Source organism: Quercus robur, chromosome 6 (genome assembly GCF_932294415.1).
Source record: "Quercus robur chromosome 6, dhQueRobu3.1, whole genome shotgun sequence".
NCBI classification, from domain to species: domain Eukaryota; kingdom Viridiplantae; phylum Streptophyta; class Magnoliopsida; order Fagales; family Fagaceae; genus Quercus; species Quercus robur.
In genome coordinates, this window is record NC_065539.1 from 10,295,399 (window position 1) to 10,316,380 (window position 20,982).

The 20,982-nt window shown below is 34.2% G+C and overlaps 2 protein-coding genes and 1 long non-coding RNA gene across 10 annotated transcripts in view; 1 reads left to right on the plus strand and 2 right to left on the minus strand.

Annotated features, from left to right (window-relative positions):
* The window catches only part of LOC126732679 (probable disease resistance protein At5g66900), a 63,316-nt gene extending 49,757 nt beyond the window's left edge, over positions 1-13,559 (plus strand). For 3 of the 8 annotated variants that reach the window (XM_050435660.1, XM_050435662.1, XM_050435663.1), the window contains exons 2-7: positions 5,715-6,283; positions 9,584-9,867; positions 10,288-10,694; positions 10,856-11,217; positions 11,754-11,965; positions 12,068-13,559. In XM_050435660.1, the coding sequence (XP_050291617.1) occupies positions 6,171-6,283; positions 9,584-9,867; positions 10,288-10,694; positions 10,856-11,217; positions 11,754-11,965; positions 12,068-12,903 (2,214 nt within the window). In that variant the 5' untranslated portion in view covers positions 5,715-6,170 and the 3' untranslated portion in view covers positions 12,904-13,559. Of the gene's footprint in view, positions 1-5,325; positions 5,463-5,714; positions 6,284-8,681; positions 9,868-10,287; positions 10,695-10,855; positions 11,218-11,753; positions 11,966-12,067 lie in introns of those variants that run through there. The other 5 variants (XM_050435665.1, XM_050435664.1, XM_050435667.1 and 2 more) reach the window with 4 other exon arrangements.
* LOC126732695 (uncharacterized) lies at positions 3,213-5,173 on the minus strand. The gene is made up of 2 exons (XR_007659522.1): positions 4,760-5,173; positions 3,213-3,697 (listed from the first exon to the last, which is right to left on the minus strand). It is a non-coding gene; the product is annotated as an uncharacterized LOC126732695 (long non-coding RNA).
* A 1,230-nt stretch (positions 13,560-14,789) lies between the features above and the next one.
* LOC126732689 (serine/threonine-protein kinase SRK2I) lies at positions 14,790-19,809 on the minus strand. The gene is made up of 9 exons (XM_050435679.1): positions 19,124-19,809; positions 18,395-18,469; positions 18,191-18,292; positions 18,032-18,085; positions 17,823-17,915; positions 17,283-17,375; positions 16,915-17,019; positions 16,726-16,824; positions 14,790-15,454 (listed from the first exon to the last, which is right to left on the minus strand). The coding sequence occupies exons 1-9, from the start codon at positions 19,298-19,300 to the stop codon at positions 15,164-15,166; spliced, it is 1,089 nt and encodes a 362-aa protein (XP_050291636.1). The 5' UTR covers positions 19,301-19,809; the 3' UTR covers positions 14,790-15,163.
* Positions 19,810-20,982: the final 1,173 nt, after the last annotated feature.

Here is a 20,982-nt window from a genome sequence, read left to right on the forward strand (position 1 = left end):
TTTATTAAAAAAAATAAACAAAAACAACCTAGAATGAAATACATGTATGTTATGCAATGCAAATCCTAGAAATAAAGAAAACAAAAAACCAAAGAACAATGGTCACAAAGAATAGCAACGAAGCACAAGGACCATGTCAGAAAGACTCAATTAGATTGAGCCTTTTGCATCCAAATTCACCAATGAGTATCATAGGATCTTGTGCTTGAGGCACAGGTACTTTTGGTTTGTTTGCTCTCTTAGCAGCTTGCAGCTTATAACAGTTTGGACGAACGTTTCCAGACTTTCCACAAAAATGACAAACCATGCAGGCTTATCATGTGACTTGTCCTTAGAAAGGGTAGACTGCTTAGGTTTAAACTCTTTCAATTCAACCCTAATCTTCCTAGGAGATGTAACTTCTAAGGGTTTGATAACCTCACTCACAACCTCACTCACAGGGGGTTCAAAAGAAGATGAAGGAACAAAGATAGTGGAATTAGGTGCAGACACATTGATGCTTTCTACAAAACCTAGCCCAGTTTTTTCGAAGAAGACTTTTGAACACTAAGCATATGATCAAGTTTGGTACTAGCAGACCTATTAGATTGTTCTCTAGCAACAGAAAGCTCATGTTCCAAATTCTTAACTTTATCAAGCAAAAGCATGTTCTTAGTCTTCACATTATTCAAAAGTTCAATAGCATCAAACAATTTAACAAGCAAATTTTTCTTATCAAGCTCAAGAGAAGTAATTTTCTTTAAGCCTAATTCAACATTCATAGCATTCTTGGCAACAACTTTGCAAAGTTTATTGTAGACTTCTTGAAAATCTACATCCTCAGAGAGTTCCCCATCAGAAGGGTTCTCTTCAGCAGATACGCTTTCATTAACTATAGCAGTAGCAGTGGAAGCAACGAGATTTCCATCCTCATCATAACCAGACTCATCATCAGAAACTTCACCATCACTAAGGGTTACAGCCATAGCCTTACCCTTAGACTTCAAGTAAGTAGGACATTCAGATTTCATGTGACCATACCCTTGACATCCAAAACACTGAGGACCCATAGAATTATTAGAAGATTGGCCTACGTTTTCTCTAGGTTTATCAATGTTGTTAACCTTAGTGGGATCATTCTTCCTAAAATTTCTAGGTTCAGCAGTGTTCTTATCTCTTGCCCTTCTGTTGTTGTTTCTAAGGAAATTCCTAAAATTCTTAGCAAGGTAAGCAATCTCTGTAGCAGAGAATTCATCATCAAATCCACCAACATCAACATCATCAACTGACTTAAGAGTCATTGATTTGGATTTGCTAGTCTTAGGTAGGTCCAACTCATAGGATTGAAGAGATCCTACAAGTTCATCAACAGTGATGGAGTCCACATCCTTACTCTCAGTGATGGCAGTCACTTTAAGTCTAAAATCTTCAGTCAAACATCTAAGTATCTTCCTAACAATTTTAGGTTGATCATAGATTTCACCCAAGTTATATGCAGAATTAACAATATCATTAAGTTTAACATAGAATTCATCAAAAGATTCATCATCAAACATCCTAATGCTTTCAAATTTAGAAGTTAATTGCTGCAATTTATTAATTTTGACAATCTTTGTGCCTTCATGCACAATCTGGAGGATATTCCAAGCAGTATGAGCAACCTCAACATTAGAGATTCTCTTAAATTCCTCCATAGAAACAGCGTTAAAAATAGCATTCATAACTTTGCTATTGAACGCGGCTATTTCTTTTTAAGAAGCTTGCCACTCACTAACAGAAGTAGTGGGCTTCTCCCATCCGTATTCGACGAAGTTCCAGACTCTCTCATCAATTGATTTCAGGAATGCTTTCATCCTTACTTTCCAATAAGCATAATTATTCCCATCAAAGTGAGGAGGAATAACAAGAGAATGTCCGTGTTCCATGACAACAGGGGTCAAGGATCAGCTTAGTAATCAAAAGATCAACAACAAGAGAGCAACCCGCTCTGATACCACTTGTGAGTTTTTAGACCCCTTAAAACACAATTGGATTAACCTAGTTAATTAGCCAAGTTATTACTTAGTCCAAATTTCAAATCTAGGTTATCATAATCAAACAATCATCTCATGCATAGCAGCGGAAAGATAAATAAAACAATAATATGATCACCCAGGAAACCAAACCGGTAAAAATTTTGGGAGGATTTAACCTAGCTATTCTCAAGGTAAACCTGAATCCACTATGAAAAAATCGAAGTTTTACAATAGGACTTAGACCACTAACATCCTATTGCTACCCACCAGTAGAAACTTACTGACACGACCATGTGCAAGCTCCGAGACCACGGACTCCTACTTTCTTGGATTCTTCAACAAGTACAAGCACACCCGCTTGTGTTTCTTTAAGTTCTTATGGTAGTAACTGAATGATCATCAAGTTCTTGAACGAATCTCCTTCTTGATAATCCTAAGTTTGTGTAAAGGAAAGCTCCTCACAGATCTTACAAGAGATTTACACAAATAGTAATATGAGCAACACTAAAACGTAACTAGGGTTTGCCTTATATACCTAGGGAAAAAACACAAAATCCTAAACGTTTTAAATGAACTAGGGCTGAGTTGGAATTCTACAAAAAAACGCATTTTGCCTGAATTTCAATTGATCGAGCCTAAGCTTCGATCAATCGAACTAGGCCGAAATGCACTATTAAATTTGCATCAACTTAAATCCAACTTTACATAATTGACACAACTTTGAGCAAGTCTAAACACGACTAAACATCTTGTTTTGATCATGGTTTATCAACAATACACATTAGAGTTCTAAATACATAAGATCCTAAGTCTTTAGAACCTAACGTTTCTCAAATGGTTTTACACAACTAAATCCAAGAAAAAATGATTTGACTCAGAAGTTATCATATGAGTATTCAACTTGGAAGGTTTTTGACAAGTTCTCAAGTTGGAAGATCAATCAAGTAACTAAAGATTAGAGAAGTGAAAGCTGCAATAGTTATTTTTGTATTTCGAAGGCAATGAAAATAGGCCTATTTATAGGAAATGTTAGATTACATTCCTTTTTGTATATTTTCTTTTGTTATGCCTTCTCATCCTCTAGTAAAAAATTGTATAGTTCAACTTATTATTTATCCAATTGAATATATCTAATAACAATGAAAAGTATTTTCAATTCAAATGCTGATTATAAGCAATTTTTTTGAACTTGTGGTGTGGACAATTATAATATAACCATTGTAAAACTAAAGACTTGATTTATTGAGAAATATCTTTCAGTACAATGGCTAACAAAAACAAAGAACATTCCTTTAATTCCCACCAAAGGCTCTTCCTTTTCTTGAGAAAATTTTACAACTCACTAGCTGCATAGTTACAAGTTTTTTTACACTACATGAAAGGAAATTGATTCAAAGTTTAACATGAGTCACCTAATATCAACCAAAATTAATCCTGCCTCAGCAAAGTAGCTTTTTCCATTTGTCAATGCATTCACTAATTCAGCATCTTGTCAGTTCACACATCTGATACAAACATTTCTACTTCATCACATAGTAAACAGTAGCCCAAAAACATGTAAGCTTGAACCCAAATAACATACTCTCTTAAACAAAGCAGCAAACCAAGACACTCTGCATCTCTACCAACGATAACACCGCAACAAATGTCCCATCTCCAAGATGGTCATGTAGTGTATCCTCATTGGTCCAATTTGTATGCTCCTAAATACAATTTCAAATGTTAGTAATCAAATACAATAAAGCCTCTTTAAGAAACACATTAAAGTTTCAAGCAGAAAACAAAAATGAAACACTAAAGAACAAAATGTAGAAGCACAGTAATACTCCAACACATTCTTCCAATTAGTAATACCTTGATATTTCAATAACAAAACTTTCTAACATATTAGAATTTAGCATTGTGCATATTTTTTTAAGATGAAGGAGCACCTTTTTTTTTGAAGAGTCAATCCATCAAAACAAGACTTAAACTTCAATAAGAAATTGCCCTCTAATAACATTGCCAACAAACTACCCTGTTATTCAACAAGTGTCACTTCTCAAAATCAGTTCATGTACTTAGGAACAACAAGCTGCCCAACATTACTAAACTGTCTACCAAATGAAATTTTATTATCAAAATGATTAAAATTTTACAATGAGATCTAAACACCAACACAACTATCATTCACAAATACAATAACTAATAGCTAACACACTCTCTCAAACAAACAAACTAATGCAAGTACCACAGAGCTACTAAAGCATTTACAACTCCAAATCAAAACAACTATTCCAAAAAACCACACAAGCAAAGTCTCATTTCAAGCAAAGTTTCAATTTATATGCTTCATCCTCACTATGCACTACCATTCCAAACAAAGTTTCAATATCTTCAACACCTTCCTCATTGATTCTAATATCTATGATTAAAAACACCACAACATTCAAATGCATCAGCAACAGCAACAGCAACAATCAAATGCAAAATAAAATAAAATAAAAAGAGAGAGGAACCGAGCAACGTTATAATACTGAACTTAAGGTCTCAGTTAAAGACTCATTCTAAAATAAAAGAATTGCAATCTAAAGTTAAAAACAAGGGCTCGTAGTCAGGAAAACTAAATAGAAAGAAAATAAAAATAAAAATTTCATTCTTTTAAAACTTTTTTATCTTGGGCTTTTTATCAAACATGTAGAAGGCACTATATTATAAACTACATAGAGATAGAACAGAGCAAGAAAATAATACTTTGAAGAGTGAAATGAGACTTTGTAACATACCTTGATCAACCATGGTTAGTTGTGATGGTAAGTATTGGATTCCAACAACTACTTCAGTCATAGGGGAAGAGGGGGAAACAAGCTAGAAAAAGTTTGACCCAAGAACAAAGTTAGTTCAAAATCTCATAAAACTTGTTCATGCAAAGAAAAATTTCTTCAATGATGCAGGGAGGGAGAGAGAAGAGAGCTGGGCGGTTTGGAAACTTTTGGGTTTTAGAATTTTTGGTGAAGCAGCTAATAAGTAAGATTAGAAGTGAAAGTGTATTTCAATATTTGTTTTTAAAAGGCTGAAGTATTATAGCAAGTATGGTTGCTGACTCAGCTTTTTTTTTTAATACGTGCTGCTTTTTATTGATACTCCTCACCTTTGGAGGAGCAAATAATTTCTCCTAAAGTTGAGTGGGGTAGGTGAACGAGGACTGAGATCAGAGCAATATTATCCCTCTCTCACAAATTTTTAACTTCTATATTTATTAATTTTTTATTACCAAACCAATAAGGCAATAATAGTAATTTAGTACGAAGTCAAAAAAAAAAAAAAAAAGTAATTTAGTAAAAATGTCACCTGTTTGTTGCTTCGCTTCTAGTTCCGAGTTCTGCTTTCTCAAAAAAAAAAGAAAAAAAAAAAAAAGAAGTTCCGAGTTCTGAAAGGACGCTTCCAGGTTGAAGGTAAAGATGCGCAATTGCGGAGAAACAGAAAACCGTATGTAATCATTTAATTATTTGTGTCTTCTACAGTTTTATTTCCCTTTCATTTGTTTCTTTCCTACGAAAGAAGAAGCCGTTGAGATGAGATCTCTTTTTTCATATTTATAATTGGTACTCGGCCTGTACTGAGCGATCAATTGATATGCCTTCCGCTCCGTTTCCTAAGAACCACTAAGAAATTGAACGAGAGATGTTTATAATTTTTTTGTAGTATATAAAGTGTTGATTTAGCTTTGCAAATTTTCAGGTCTCACTGCTAGTTTTACACTGTATTGCATATTTTCAGGTCTCACTGCTAGTTCACCACTGTATTGCAATTTTTATTTATTTAAATAAAAATCACAGTCATCCCAAAAAAAAAAAAAAAAAAAAAAAATTGCATTTTGCATAGTTGGGTAGAGTGAGTGAAGTCTTAGTTTCTCAATTAGGTTTCCAAATACTATATTGGATATAGAATCTTTGAAGCAAAGCTATGGCAGCAGCATTTGTTGGAGGGGCTGCTCTTGGGGCAGCATTTGGTGAGGGCTTTGCAGTGTCACATGACACGGTTAAGGATGTGGTAAGCAAAGCCTGTATGTTCAAACCCATTTTTAAACGCCTAGAATCCACGTTAAATAATTTGGCACCAATGGTCAACGAAATAACACAATTAAGCGAACAACTTGATCTCTGAAAAGTGGAAACAGAGAACTTGATCGAAAATATGAAAAAGGGAGAGAAGCTGGTTCGCAAGTGCTTGAAAATCCGGTGGTGGAACTATTGTTTCAAAGTCTATTACTCTTACAAACTTGAAGAGTTGGACAAAGAAATTGTCAGGTTCTGTCAGGTTGATTTGCAAGTACATAGCACAAGGAATGGGTTGAGGACTTTGGTAAATGTGAATCTTATTCTGCAGAAAGTGGATTCGGTTGTGACGTGTTTTTGTGTTACAACATGTTATTTCTTTTTTTTTTATGTTTTTAACATAGATATTTAGGATTCAAATTCTTTCTTTCTCAATTATTAATTTGATATTTTTTGAATTCTTGAAATTTGATTATAAAAAAAATTCTTAAAATTCAATTTGTTACATTTGAAAAGCAATGCATTTTTTTAAATGATGAAAAGCGATATAATTTAATTTGTTAAATTTTAGCTCGAAATTTGTGCAAGGAAAACAAACTATTTATCAAACACACCAATGGATCATAGGCCAAGGAAAGTCAATCCACTAGGTCTAACTGGGGAAGCCAGCCATGCAGTTATCCCATCAAGCCAATAAACACTATGCCATGTCCAATCTTAAGTCCCCTTAGTTGGGGTATAAAGAGGAGCTCAAAACTCCGGTGAAGCGATGACCAAACCAAGCGAGATGTGAATGCAAAAAAGGATATGTCACCTCCACATTAAATGATTCTATCCACTGCAAGTACTTATGTAATTGTATGTGACCTCTACATTAATAATTCTAAATCAATAAAATCCCATTGTATTGAGTCAGATTTTAAATCCTTATTCAAACCTACCATATTTTCTTTTTCTTTTTTAGGGTAATTACACTTCTCTTCCTTGAAGTTTGAGGGAATGACACTTCACTACAAGCTTAAAGGAAAAAAAATACTCCTCTCCCTTGAGAATTAAAGAAAATAACACTTCTGTTCATGATGTTAATATCAATGATGGAATATTCTAAACTTTAAAAAGATTCTTTATATCAAACATTGAATATAGTTAGTGAAAATATAACTTATACAATTTAATATAAAAAGTAAAGTTTTTCCAGCACCTTTAATATTTAATTTTTTAAGCTTTAAAAGATGGAGGTGCACTTCTTCCATATTTTTCTTTTTCTTTTCTTTTTTTTTTCTTCACGAAATACTTTCATGATCCTTCTTCATTTTTTTAATAATTGTGAATTTTAACTTTTTTAAGTGTTGAGGGAATTTCATCAAAAAAAAAAAATTTTAAAGTGTTGAGGGAATAGACATTCATTGCTTCTCCGAATTTCAGCTTTTACTTTTTAGTATATAGCTTACAATTTCAAAGCATTAATTGGAAAGTTTATTTAAGTTGCTGGCAAAAAATTAAAAACAAAAACAGTTCTTGAAAGATGTAGGAAACATTTGAAAAAAAAAATTAGGCATTTCTTAAAAACTGTGATTTTTTTGGAACAACTTATTTAGCTGAGACTGAAATTTTTTTGTTAAAAGTACTGTAGATAAAGCTAAAAAGTGGCTGAAATAGTATAATAGGATTAAAAATAATACCAAAAAGTGCAATGGGACTCATGAATAATAGCAAAAATAAGCTGAATGGTAAAAAAAAATTGGCTTTTTAAGCAATCTCAAATGCACACTTATGGTCCATTTGGATTGAGGGAGAGGGAGGGGGAATAAAGTAGATTTAGCACAAAATTAACTTATTTTAGCCAACTTTACTCTACTCTCCTTCGCTTCCCCTCCATCCAAGCAGGCTATTAATTTTAGACTTTTAGTGTTTGTTTGGGAACAAGTTATTTAGCTGAAGTAGAAATCATTTTGCTAAAAGTGTAAAAAATAAATAAATAAATAAATAAGCTGAATGGTACAGCGAGGTCTATAAATAGTACTATCAAAAAGTGTACTGAAACCTATAAATAGTAACAAAAACAAACTAAAATCAATAACAAACTACAACTTTAAGCACTTTTTAAAAGCTCTCCTAAACTTCAAAGAATTAAAGTATAATTATTATTATTTTCCTTACTGAATCAATTTCAGATAGGAATCCATTAAAATGTCATGGACCGAAGATTCCTTTTTTTTTTTTTTTTTTTTTTGAGAAAACCGAAAATTCAATTGATCCTTGTTAGATAGGATTGAAAATTTGAAACTCAATTTTTGCGAAACAACAACATTATCATTCAACTAGCAAATAAGAAAGGCCGATCCTTTTGATGAATTATGGGTTTCAAATTTTCAAATTATGGGTTTAAAATTTTCAAAAAATGAAAATTTGAAACCCATAATTCATCAAAAGGAACGACCTTAAAAAAAATAAAAAATAAAAAATCATCGTGGCCTCGACCTTGACGTCAAAAACATTAATATAGTCAAACTGTAATAAGCACTAAAGTAGAGTGAGCTTGGTTAACTTCTATATTTATTAATTTTTACTTTAAAAAAAAAAGTTTATTACCAAACCAATAATAGTAATTTAGTATAAAAATATCACTTATTTGTTGCTTCGCTTGTAGTTCCTAAAGGGCGCTTCCAGGTTGAAGGTAAAAGAGGCAGTAGCGGAGAAACAGAAAAGCGCGTATGTGTTTGTATTTTAAAGTTTTATTTCCCTTTCATTTGTTTCTTTCCTACGAAAGAAGAAGCCGTTGAGATGAGATCTCTTCTGCTGCTTGGCACATCTCTTTTTCCATATTTATAAATATATTTATAATGAATTGGTACTCGGCCGGTACTGAGCAATCAATTGATATGCCTTCCGCTCCGTTTCCTGATCACCACTAAGAAATTGAACCAGAGATGTTTATAATTTTTTTTGTAGTATATAAAGTGTTGATTTAGCTTTGCAAATTTCAGGTCTCACTGCCTAGTTTACACCGTTGTATTGCAATTTTCAGGTCTCACTGCTAGTTTAACACTGTATTGCAATTTTTACTTATTTAAATAAAAACCTAGGTCATCCAAAAAAAAAAAAAAAAAAAAAAGTTGTCATTTTGTATAGTTGGGTAGTGAAGTCTTAAGTTTCTCGATTAGGTTTCCAAATACTATATTGGATATAGAATCTTTGAAGCAAAGCTATGGCAGCAGCATCTGTTGGAGGAGCTGCTCTTGGGGCAGCATTTGGTGAGGGCTTTGCAGTGTTACATGACACGGTTAAGGATGTGGTAAGCAAAGCCCGTATGTTCAAACCCATTCTTAAACGCCTCGAATCCACGTTAAATCGTTTGGCACCAACGGTCAACGAAATAACACAATTAAGCGAACAACTTGATCTCCCAAAAGTGGAAACAGAGAACTTGATAAAAAATATGGAAAAGGGAGAGAAGCTGGTTCGCAAGTGCTTGAAAATCCGGTGGTGGAACTACTGTTTCAAAGTCCAATACTCTCCCAAACTTGAAGAGTTGGACAAAGAAATTGTCAGGTTCTGTCAGGTTGATTTGCAAGTACATAGCACAAGGAATGGGTTGAGGACTTTGGTAAATGTGAATCTTATTCTGCAGAAAGTGGATTCGGTTGTGGATAGAAAAGGAGTGCCGTGCACAGTTCGTGATCCCCCGGATTTTACAGTCGGGTTTGATATGCCAATGAAGGAGTTGAAGACGCTGCTGTTGAAGGAGGAGGTCCAGCTGCTTCTACTGACTGCTCCTGGAGGATGTGGGAAGACCACATTGGTCCAAATGCTTTGTCAGGATGATCAAATTAGAGGTAATTCCATCTCTTTTGTGTGTCAGTGTGTAATTTTACTTTCTAATTGGTTAGTGTTTTGGGAAACATAGTTTGCATACTCTTGAAGTTATTTATAGTGCTAGTTTGTGGATCCTTCATAGTAACCTAAACCGTTAGGTAGTAGCAAAAACAAAATACATTGTGAACTTCTTTGTTGAATCCTAAAATGAATTAATGTGGTAAAAGAAACGAGATGGTTTTTTTTTTTTTTTTTAAAGGAAATTCTCATATCTTCATAATTGGTGGTGTTTTTCATAAAAAAAATTTTCTCACATCTCACCATTTGCTGCGATTGGGATTGGGTATTCTGTTCATATGACTTGGACATTATTTGTGTAATATTATGCGATATGAAATGTGCCTCTGTGGCAGTTTTCTAACTACATCGCGTTTGGACAGGAATGTTTGAGGACAATATTCTCTTTGTGAACGTTTCAAAAACTCCCAATTTGAAGGTCATTGTGCAGAAACTATTAAATTATAAGGACGTGCACCCTAATTTTCAAATTCAAAGTGATGAAGATGCAATCGACCAGCTGTCACAACTGCTGAATCATCTTAGCCCTAATCCTATATTGTTGATCCTAGATGATGTCTGGCTTGGATCAGAATCCCTTCCTGAAATGTTTAAGTTTGATCTTCCCAATTACAAGATCTTGGTTACTTCAAGAACTGCATTTCCAAGATTTAAATTTACATATCACTTAAAACCACTAGATGATGTTGATGCAATGACTCTTTTCCGTCGCTCAGCATCCCTACATGATGGGAGCTCTTATCTTCCAGCAGAAGAAGAAGTCAAAAAGGTACTTTGTCAATCTGTGAGAGATATAAAAAGCTTATAAAAAAAAAATCTATGAGATATATATATGTTTTCATACACATACATTTAAGCTTTGCTTGGGCCAAAAATTACCCCTTTAACCTCCAAACAATAACTGAGTTTATCTGGTTCCTTGAATTGCAGATAGTAAGAGGCTGTGGGGGATTCCCACTAGTCATTAAAGTGATTGGTGGCTCACTGTGTGGGCAGCATGCAGTAGTATGGCACAGTAGACTAATGAAATGGTCTGATGGTCAATTTTATTTTAGTTCTGATACGGAGCTGCTTGCTCATCTTCAAAAAAGCCTAGAATTTTCAGATGACAAGGTCATCATTAAAGAGTGTTTCATGGACCTAGGTTCATTTCCCGAAGACCAAAGGATCCCTGCTGCTGCCATCATTGATATGTGGGCAGAATTATATGAACTGGATGAGGATGGCATCCAAGCCATTGCCAATTTGCAAGAACTCACCATTCGAAATCTGGCTAGTCTTGTGATGGCAAGGTATGCTGGCTTTTATCTCTATACTACAGCTTTCTTGTTGTGTGATTTCTTCACATGGTTACTGCTAGTTTCTAGTTGTATTGTGCTGTAACTCTATACCTGGCGTTAAGGCCCAAAATATTTTTCTTATGGTTTAATTAACTTCTGATGGCATTTGATAAATGTTATTATAGTTTATTTAGCATGTCAATGGCCAATTTAGGATTTTTCATACCATTGATTTGAAAGATGATTACTAACAAGATCTAGAAAAAAGGAAACTTATGCCAATCTAGAAACAATAAGAGATTCCAAGTTTCCAATTACCGTGCCCTGGCAAAGAGGGGTATTTCAAATTTTATAGTTAACACCTTTTTGCATCTTGTCTGGCATACACGTGAATATAATTATTGTAGATGGAAACTGATAGTATCGATTTCCCTTTGTTGTGTCATTATATTCTTAATTTTGTTGGATGATAATGGAACATATATTTTTCCTATGTGAAGCTGAAATTTTTGAATATGTTCTAAGCTTTTAATTTTTCCCATTCACAGGAAAGATGCAAGTGAGGTCAAAAGCTATTACAATGAAGACTTTGTCACACAACATGATATTCTTAGAGAGCTTGCTATGCATCAGAGCAGCCAGGAGTCTGTAGGACAAAGGCCAAGACTGATTATTAACATAAGTGGAAACAATCTACCAAAGTGGTGGACAGAACAAAAACAACAACTCATTAATGCTCGCCTACTATCTATCTCAACAGGTTGGCACATTTTCTCTCTATCAAAGACACACGCAGACATACACAATATGTAATTTACATAATATTGATGGCTTGTCGCATTGTATAACATTCTTTTTGCAGATGAATTATTCTCGTCTAGTTGGTGCAACATTCAAGGATCCAAAGTTGAGGTTCTAGTTTTGAATTTTCATTCAAAGAATTACACCTTACCTGATTTTTTGGAGAAAATGGATAAACTCAAGGTTTTGATAATCAATAATTATGGTTTCTTTCATTCCAAAATAAGCAATTTTCAATTGCTCGGATCTCTACCCAATTTAAAACGAATCAGATTAGAGAAGGTTTCAATTTCTTCGCTTTGCAAGACCCTAGTACCATTGAAGAGTTTGAAGAAAATATCCTTGTTTATGTGTAATATTGGTAAGGCTTTTGAGGATTGTACAATTCAGGTTTCTGATGCATTTCCAAATTTGACGGAGATAAGCATTGACTATTGCAATGATCTGGAGGAATTGCCTGTTGGGCTATGTGATATCGTCCACCTCAAAAAAATCAGCATCACCAACTGTCATAAGTTGTTTGCACTGCCAGAAAAAATTGGAAAGCTGGTGAATTTAGAAGTGCTAAGGCTTAGGTCATGTACAGATTTGTCAGAACTACCAGATTCAATCAAAAGCCTCCATAAGTTAAGCATTTTAGACATATCTGACTGCTTAAGCATTATGAAGTTGCCAAAACACATTGGTGAGTTGTGTAATTTAAAAGAGCTCAACATGAAAGGGTGCTTGAGATTGCGTACTCAATTTCCAGAATCAATAATGGATCTTGAGCAGTTAAAGCTTGTGGTATGTGACGAAGAGAGGGCCAGGTTATGGGAGCCTATCAAGGAATTCCTCACTGAGCTTAAGGTAGAGGTGGCTGAAAAAGATATCAACTTAAATTGGCTTCCCAATTGATTTCTGAGAACTGTTCTTCAAAAATGTTGTTGGCTCTAATTCCTTACCAACAAAGGAAAATCTGCTCAAAAGAATCAATATTGATGACCCCTCTTGTCTCCTTTGTGCTCAAAGCAATCTGATGGGGTTTCAGGTCTGATGAGCACCATATTTCTCCCTACACGGACATCGTCAAGCTAATTTTGGACCCTCCTTAAGCTCTATGCCCTTCTGAAGACCAATGGCTTATTCCCTTAACATGGCTCTCGTTCTTGATGAAATCTGGCATCTTAGAAATCAAGCTTCTTTTCAGGAGGGACAGGTTGACATTCCAAACTCCATAATGCAGATAAACTTCAAGTTCCTTGAATTTTCAACTTGCTGGAATCAGAAAAGCCCTCCTTTGCTGCACCGGCTGTATTTAGATGGGAGCCCCCTCCCCCAGGATGGATAAAACTTAACGTTGATGCAGCTGTAGCCGAGTCTTCTTCTGCCCTTGCAGTTGTTGCTAGAGATGACAAGGGCATGGTGTGTAATGTGCGTGCTATAACTTGGTATAAATTTTGCAACCTTTGCCTCGGAGCTTTGGACACTACATGAGCCAGGGATTTTGAGCCTCAAACCATTTGGTCTATTCTTTGCTCTTTTCCATCTGAATATTCTGGTTCATTCTGAGATTCAGGTTCTTTGCTCATGCACTCTCCTGGAAAGTTCTGTAGTTACGGGCCATAAATTTATGGGAATACCACTATTAAAGAAAATGCTTTTACTAACTATTTATTTAGTTATTTTAAATTCCATATAAGAATTTTAGGAAGAGAAGTGCTATGTATACAATATTTTTACAATACTTTTATAATAAATTATAGGTAGTAAATCGTGGCTTATGAGTGGAGTTGTGATGTGTTTTTGTGTTAGAACCTTTTTTTCCTCTCCCTTGTGTGAGTGTATCTGTTTGTTTCTCAAAAAAAAAAATTATAATTTAAACTCACTATTGAAATTACTTTTTTGCTTATAGTAACAGCCAATATTAACTTATCAATTAAGATTTATTGTAAAAACGTTATAAACATAATATTTCTCTTTTAGGAATGAACATTTTTACTTTTTAGATAATCAATGATTCCTTGGTTCATTAACTAGTTAAAAGAAAATGATTTCTTGGTTCATGAACTGGTTAAAAAAAGTGTCAAACCGTACAATTCCTAATTCCACGATTCACTGAAAAGATAGGCAAACATATATTTTAAGAAAAGATAAGCATGGTCTATATTATGACTTAATTTTTAATTTGGTCCTTGAGTTTTTACAATTTTCATTTTGATGCTATATTTTTAAATTTGTATATTTGTTGTCATCTTAGTCTTTGCTGTCATTTCAATTACGAAAATCACACTACTGAGTATCTGTTTGCATGATTATTTTTATCCATTTATTTTACTATTCAATTTATTTTTACTATTATTCATACATCTTATTGTACTTTTTAATACTATTCATGAGCCTTACTATACTATTTCAGCTAATTTTTACATTTATCTATAGTACTTTTAGTAAAAAAATTTCAGTTTCAGTAAAATAAGCGAATCTCAAACAGACCGTGAATATTGATAGAAAGTTTAAAAATATATTAACCAAAATGAAAGTTATGAAAAGTTGAAAGGACCAAATTGAAAACAAGTCCAAATTATAGAGACAGAAAATGTATTTTTAATTTCAATTTATTACCTAACAATATAGAGACAAAAAAATGTTAAAAACTTCAATTTATTAACTAACTTCTAGATACGGATAATTTTATCCTCGAGTTTCATTTTTCTACATTGCGTGGGAGAGCCAAAGCCTCATGGTGAACCTTCTTCATTTACAAAAATTATACAAGAATTTAATAACTGCACTGCCAAATAAATGGAAATTGTAAGACAAGTGTTATAGAGTTTTTCGGTGTGTTTAAGCCAAAAACGCAACGAATAACAAAGGCAAATAAAGAAGTGTTGAACAGGGACGTGGTTTACAACTTCTGTAGAATTTTAATCCAATACCACCACCCCCTTATAAAGCTCGAAAGATTAAATTCCCCCACACAGAAATGTGAAAAACTGCATCTATGAACATGACTCGAAGGAGCACAACTAAGACTAACATGATGCACTTACCTAAGGTCTGATCTATTCTATTCTACCCAACACCACACTCTCTTAGTCAGATCTTCCCCAGCCGTGGCCCCAAAGAACTACACTATATTGCAGGAGCAGTCTTTCAAATTCCAGATAAATTGATATCACAGTGCATAGACTATCTCCCCACTGCTGTCGATGTCAAGCTCAGAGTCAGAATCCAAGTCATCCATATCATCATCCATATCCAGGTTGTCTATTGAGAACTGGTGAAGGCTATGAGCCCCAACTGCTGGTATGGTGGCCTCAGCAATTATCTGCATGATCACATCAACGCTCTGCATTGGTTGGTCTGGCTCTTCAAACTGATTGCCTATCGTTCTTTCATCCATTAGGTCTGCTGGGAGATTCTTTAAAAACCACTCATGGTTCTTGATGTCAGGAATGGTGATCCTCTGTTACATGAAAGTTTCCATAAGCATCAGCCTTGAAGAACAATCAATCCAACAAAAGTGCAAGTTAAATCCTTTATTTGTACTGAAAATATCACTCAAACCAGCAAAATAAATTTACAAAGTAACCAAATTCAGAATATCTAAACTCCATTAGCATTCAACTTTATAATCTATGGTCCATAAATGGTGATATTTTTCAATATCACCAAGTAGAATTTTTTTTCTGTCGATACTAATAATGTACCACTTCCAAAACTTCAGCTGATGGGATAGGAAGTAGGAAATTTAACCATTAAATCATCACTCAACAATTACCCTCACAAGCAGACCCAAACTCTCCTCAATCAGTGAGGTTCAACATGAGGAATTTAACATAAATGGGATAAATAGAATTGAGACAAGATTCAAATACCAGACCACTGCTTTGATTTTATCGTAAATCACTTGAGATAAAAGTTAAATGTAATAACAAGTAATAAACTTAACCAGTTAATCATTGTTTTAATAAATCCCAACCTGTCCCAAAAGCCTAAACAGATGCATAGTGGGAAATTAAGGCCCGTTTGGTAGGGCATTTCAAACACACTTTTGAACATTTTAAACACACATACATTTTCACACTCTTTTTCACCCATATGTATATCAAAAACACCCAAACAACATTACTCAAACTCCTCTACCAAACACCCCCAACTCATTTATATTTATGTTCTAAAAGGTACCACCTGCTTAACAAACATAGACAAGCAATTAGTAAACCTAAAAGATGACTGGACTCAGTTTCTGACTTTATAAAGTTCATGTTTCAGTAGAATGGGTTCTAATTGCTGCCTCCTTTGAAACACCAAAAGTTCAATCGCATGACAGAAAATAAACATTGAAATGTCAAGCAAGATTTGGAGTAAAAAAAAGAAAGGACATTCCTCCTTTCAAAAAGCATATCATCCATAGATGTCATCAAGACAAACTGACAGATGACAGTTATCTCAACACAATTTGAAGAATGTATACAATCAAAGCATGGTGTGGCGAAAGAAAGGCAACCAAATGAAAAGATCAACAAGTGATCATAACCCCAGCTTATAAAAAAAAAAGGCTTCCAGATCAAACACGGCACATCAATTGTGAAAATTCTGCAAGCTACAGGCACCCAAGTCACAGTGTATGGAAAACTGTATAACCACATTTCTCAAGCTATTGTATAGAACAAGAATGATCTATATATTTGCAGAAAAAGAAAATTCAATTTTGATAAACAAGAAACCACTAACCGATGCAGGATCAGCAACAAAAATTCTTGAGATCAGGTGGCGACACTCAGGAGATATTTGAACACCGTCTGGAATGGAGTACTGGACACTGAGGATTCTCTGTGTGGAACCAATAAAAATATGTTATGCATGACGAAATTTACATCAATTCATATGTACATGAAGTGATTAAAAGGCCTAGCAATATACTTGTATAGTCTTCCGAAAATCCTTAGGCTCATCAGGATCCTCAAAAGGGTATGCTCCCACCAGCATCACGTATAAGGTCACACCACATGACCACACATCTGCAATCTGATATTTTATGCAACACAGTATCAAAACAGCAACTAATTAATTTAAATGTCTGATGGTAATGTCATTATAGATGAGACGAAAGTGACTATATGATTTGCAATTTAAGTAGAATCCAAAGAATATACACTTAAAGAAAGGACCACAACAAAAATGGTTATTGAAGGAGGGTTAAATACACTATAGCCCCAATCCAGACTTTGTATAAGATTGGCTTTGCATTCAAGGAAGACAACTATTAATCAAAGTAGAAACGGTTTTACCTTGCCATCATACTCTTGCCTAAGCAGTACTTCTGGAGCAATGTAAGCAGGAGTTCCCACAGTTGACTTTGGTTGGGAATGAAGCACTGAAGACTGTTAATAGCATCCATAGTCAGACTTATCAAAAAAAAGAAAAAGCATCCATAATCAGATAAATAGAGCACATGATTAGAGCATAAAGGCACAGGTCCTTAACAGGTTCAAAGGTCGCAAAATTATAGAGAAGCATCAACATATTTTACATTAGAATCCATATTTGCATGCTTTAGAAGAAAGTGGATTCGGAATCAGAATTAAGCGTGTCTCTGTGTGTGCACACTAATTCATGTCTCAGTTTTGCTGTTTAAGTGTAATGAAAGTCTGAGACACATTTTGAAGTCAAAATCATCTGAATCTGCAAAAAATGTTTTGTCATGAGAATCGCAACTCTCCCAAGATCGCTAGTCAATAATTCACCTTAACTAAGTGATCCCCCCACCCCCTTTCTCTCTCCCCTAAACTGACAGCAGAGAGAATAAGAAAGAGAAACATAATTAGTACCTTTGAATATCCAAAGTCACATATCTTCAATCGAGGAGCCGGGCTTCCATCCAACAAAGTATTTTCTAGCTTCAAGTCACGATGGCATATTTGCTTCACCAAGAAACAAAATAACAAAGAACTGAATATATGAAGTTTCCATAGCAGGGGTAGGAAAGAACAAATTTTCATTATTATAAAATAATAAAAAAGGAAGAACGCTTCGATACCATAGCATGGCAGTAGCTGACTCCAGATATAAGTTGTTGAAAGAAGAAGCGAGCCTATAACAACAACAGAGTAAAATGATAAAAATAGTGCATTCCCACCTACTCTCAAAAAAAGTACAAGAAATCAAAAGTGGAACACAATAATCTTGCATTAAGCACCTCATCTTCACTAAAGCGCCCGGCATTGCATATTCGCTCAAAAAGCTCTCCTCCAGATGCATATTCCATCACAATCGCCAAATGGGTAGGTGTTAAAATTACCTATATATTCAAATGCACAGAACCAATTAATCCATCTTGCTTTGGGATAACAATCAAGCTCAAAAGTTTTCTTTTTTGCCAAAATAAAATAAAATAACTAACCTCTTTAAATCTAACGATGTTGGGGTGTCTCAGAGACCTATGATTTATGATTTCTCTTTGAACATTCTCATCTATCTGCAACAAAAAATACCACAATAAGAAGAAAAAAAGCAGCAATCCATAAAATCTTATCACCTCTCTGTAAAACTCTAATCTCATAAATATTGTGCTGAACATTTAAAAAAAAAAAAAAAAAAAAGCAGTCAAACCTTTCCTCTCTCTCTAAATTTCGACTGCTATCCATAAACTTGTTAAGTATCGCAAAAATTTGATCCGATTTTTTCGAATAAAATTAAAGCAAGCAGAGCTAGACCCTTCTTAACAAAAGGCCTAAACAAATTTCAATTACGCTAAAATCTATTTGGTACCCGGGAAATTGAAGAATCAATTTTTTTTTTATTTTTTTAAATTAACTTGAAGAAATATAAATATATCACTTTCCAAAAATAACACACTAATTAAAAACGACTATAAGAAAAAAAAAAAAAAAAGGAAATCCAGAACAACCATTAATTTAATACGAAGATATAAAATTAAATCCACCATTAAATACGTGAAATAAATTTCTAAAAAAAAAAAAAACACTGAGACAATAATTGAAGAAAAAAAAATAGTACCAATTATGTCAATCATAGAACGGCCTGAACCTGATTTCCATAAATAGAATTTAGAGAAACTACAATAAGAGCAAACACAAATTTTTTTTACTATCAAATTTCCGAAACTAACCTTATCGCCCCGCTCTATGTATTTGACGGCAACGAGATCCTTCGTGTGCTTGTCTCTCATTAACCGGGCCACCCCGAAATTACCCGACCCGATATCCCTGACAAAATCGTACCGATCGCTATCGTGCATAATCGGCATGTCCACGCCCGGCCCGACTGTTATCGGGGTCCGATCCATTTTCACTCTCCGACTTTGACCTAACCCAAAAAAAAAAAAAAAAACGACGACGCTTTGGTAGTAATCGTTAATCGGTAAAGTGAAGTCCAAGTAGTAACTACCACTTTTGAGAAAGTCGGTGATTCGAACTCGGGTCGGGTGAGTCGGTGGGTTGTTAAAAAGGTCTCGTCAAGTTCGGTTCGAGAAAAGAGAGAAGAAAAAGGTGGACATAGAATTTTTGTGATCGGCGAACGAAAAGAGAGAGATTTGGGAGACTTTTTTTTTTTTTGGTTTTGTTTTTTATTGAGGATTGAGAAAATAGAAATGATGTTGATAAGCTGGGTCTGAAGATATTACTAGTACAGAGCTACACAAGTGGGTCATTAAAGACAAGAAAGCGGCGTCGTTTTATGTCGGGGGAGATTGGGCTTTCGCGACGGCGCCGTTTGAGGTGTTTGTATTGTCTCGTAAGCAGCGCTGTTCCCTGACTTCATTACTTGTCTGATTGTTATGTCTAGCTAGAGTCTCTAGCTCTATCTCTCTCTCTCCGCTTTATTTAATTGGTCCTGCACGTTTCCTCAATGACTATGCTATCCTCAGTTTTGGATAAATTATGTTTGTGGTCACGTGGTTTAAGGAGGGTCCAGCTGCTTCTGCTTGGACCATCAAATTCACTATAATTAAACTAAGCTACCTAATGTTATTAAGTTATTCAGGCAAAGTTTTGATACTATTTTTTTGAAAAATATAAAAAATTATTAAAATAACTAATTATTTTTCATTTACTTTTAACTGAGAATCGAACTTCATGTCTGATTTTTTTTTTTTTTTTTTTTTGTTTATTGTAATGATCAGCTTTTTTTATTATAGGAAATCTCATAATATTTTGTCAAATAGATTTTTTAAATATTTTAATAATTATTAAGAAGATGAGGAATTTAAACCCTAAACATCTATTGAAAACAATTTAAACAGTCAAATGTCAATCGAGCTATAAAACATTTGACCAATTAAAAATATATTTTTAGAAAAATTTTATATAAAAAAAAAATTTAACATTTTATTACAGTTTTTTATATTTCTCATAAAAGTTATATTAAAAAGTTTTTAAAATGGCCTACTAACAAATTCTCTAAAATACTTGTTAATATAATATGTGGGCGCATATTTTTTGCATTTTTGCTGTCCCACATTAAAGAAATCTCCCTCCTCCTGAGGCCTTATAAGCATAAGCCAAAGAAGTAAGGGTACCACTAGTTCTTGTAGGCGCAATTTTTTGCTTCAGGAAAACTCATGTACTCCCTGACATTTTTGCTGTCCCACATCGAAGAAATCTCCCTCCCCCTTAGAGTGGTACCCTTACTTCTTCGACTCATGCTTATAAGGCCTAAGGGGGGAGATTTCTTCGATGTGGGATAGCAAAAATGCCAAGGAGTACATGAGTTTCCCTGAAATGCGCCCACATAATCTTATAATATATATATGTCAATTAAAAACAAGATGAAGTGGACCAATTAAAAAGATATTTGTTTACCATTTTTTGTTACACATAATGTATGGAATCCATTAGAGCAGCTTTAACATATTTCATAAGTCATGATTGCGTACGAGTAAGTTGAACTGAATCAACTGATCGATATGAGCTGTTGTTTAATCATCAGATTTTGTCAAGACAGTGACTTCCTTCCTATGGGCGGTCCATC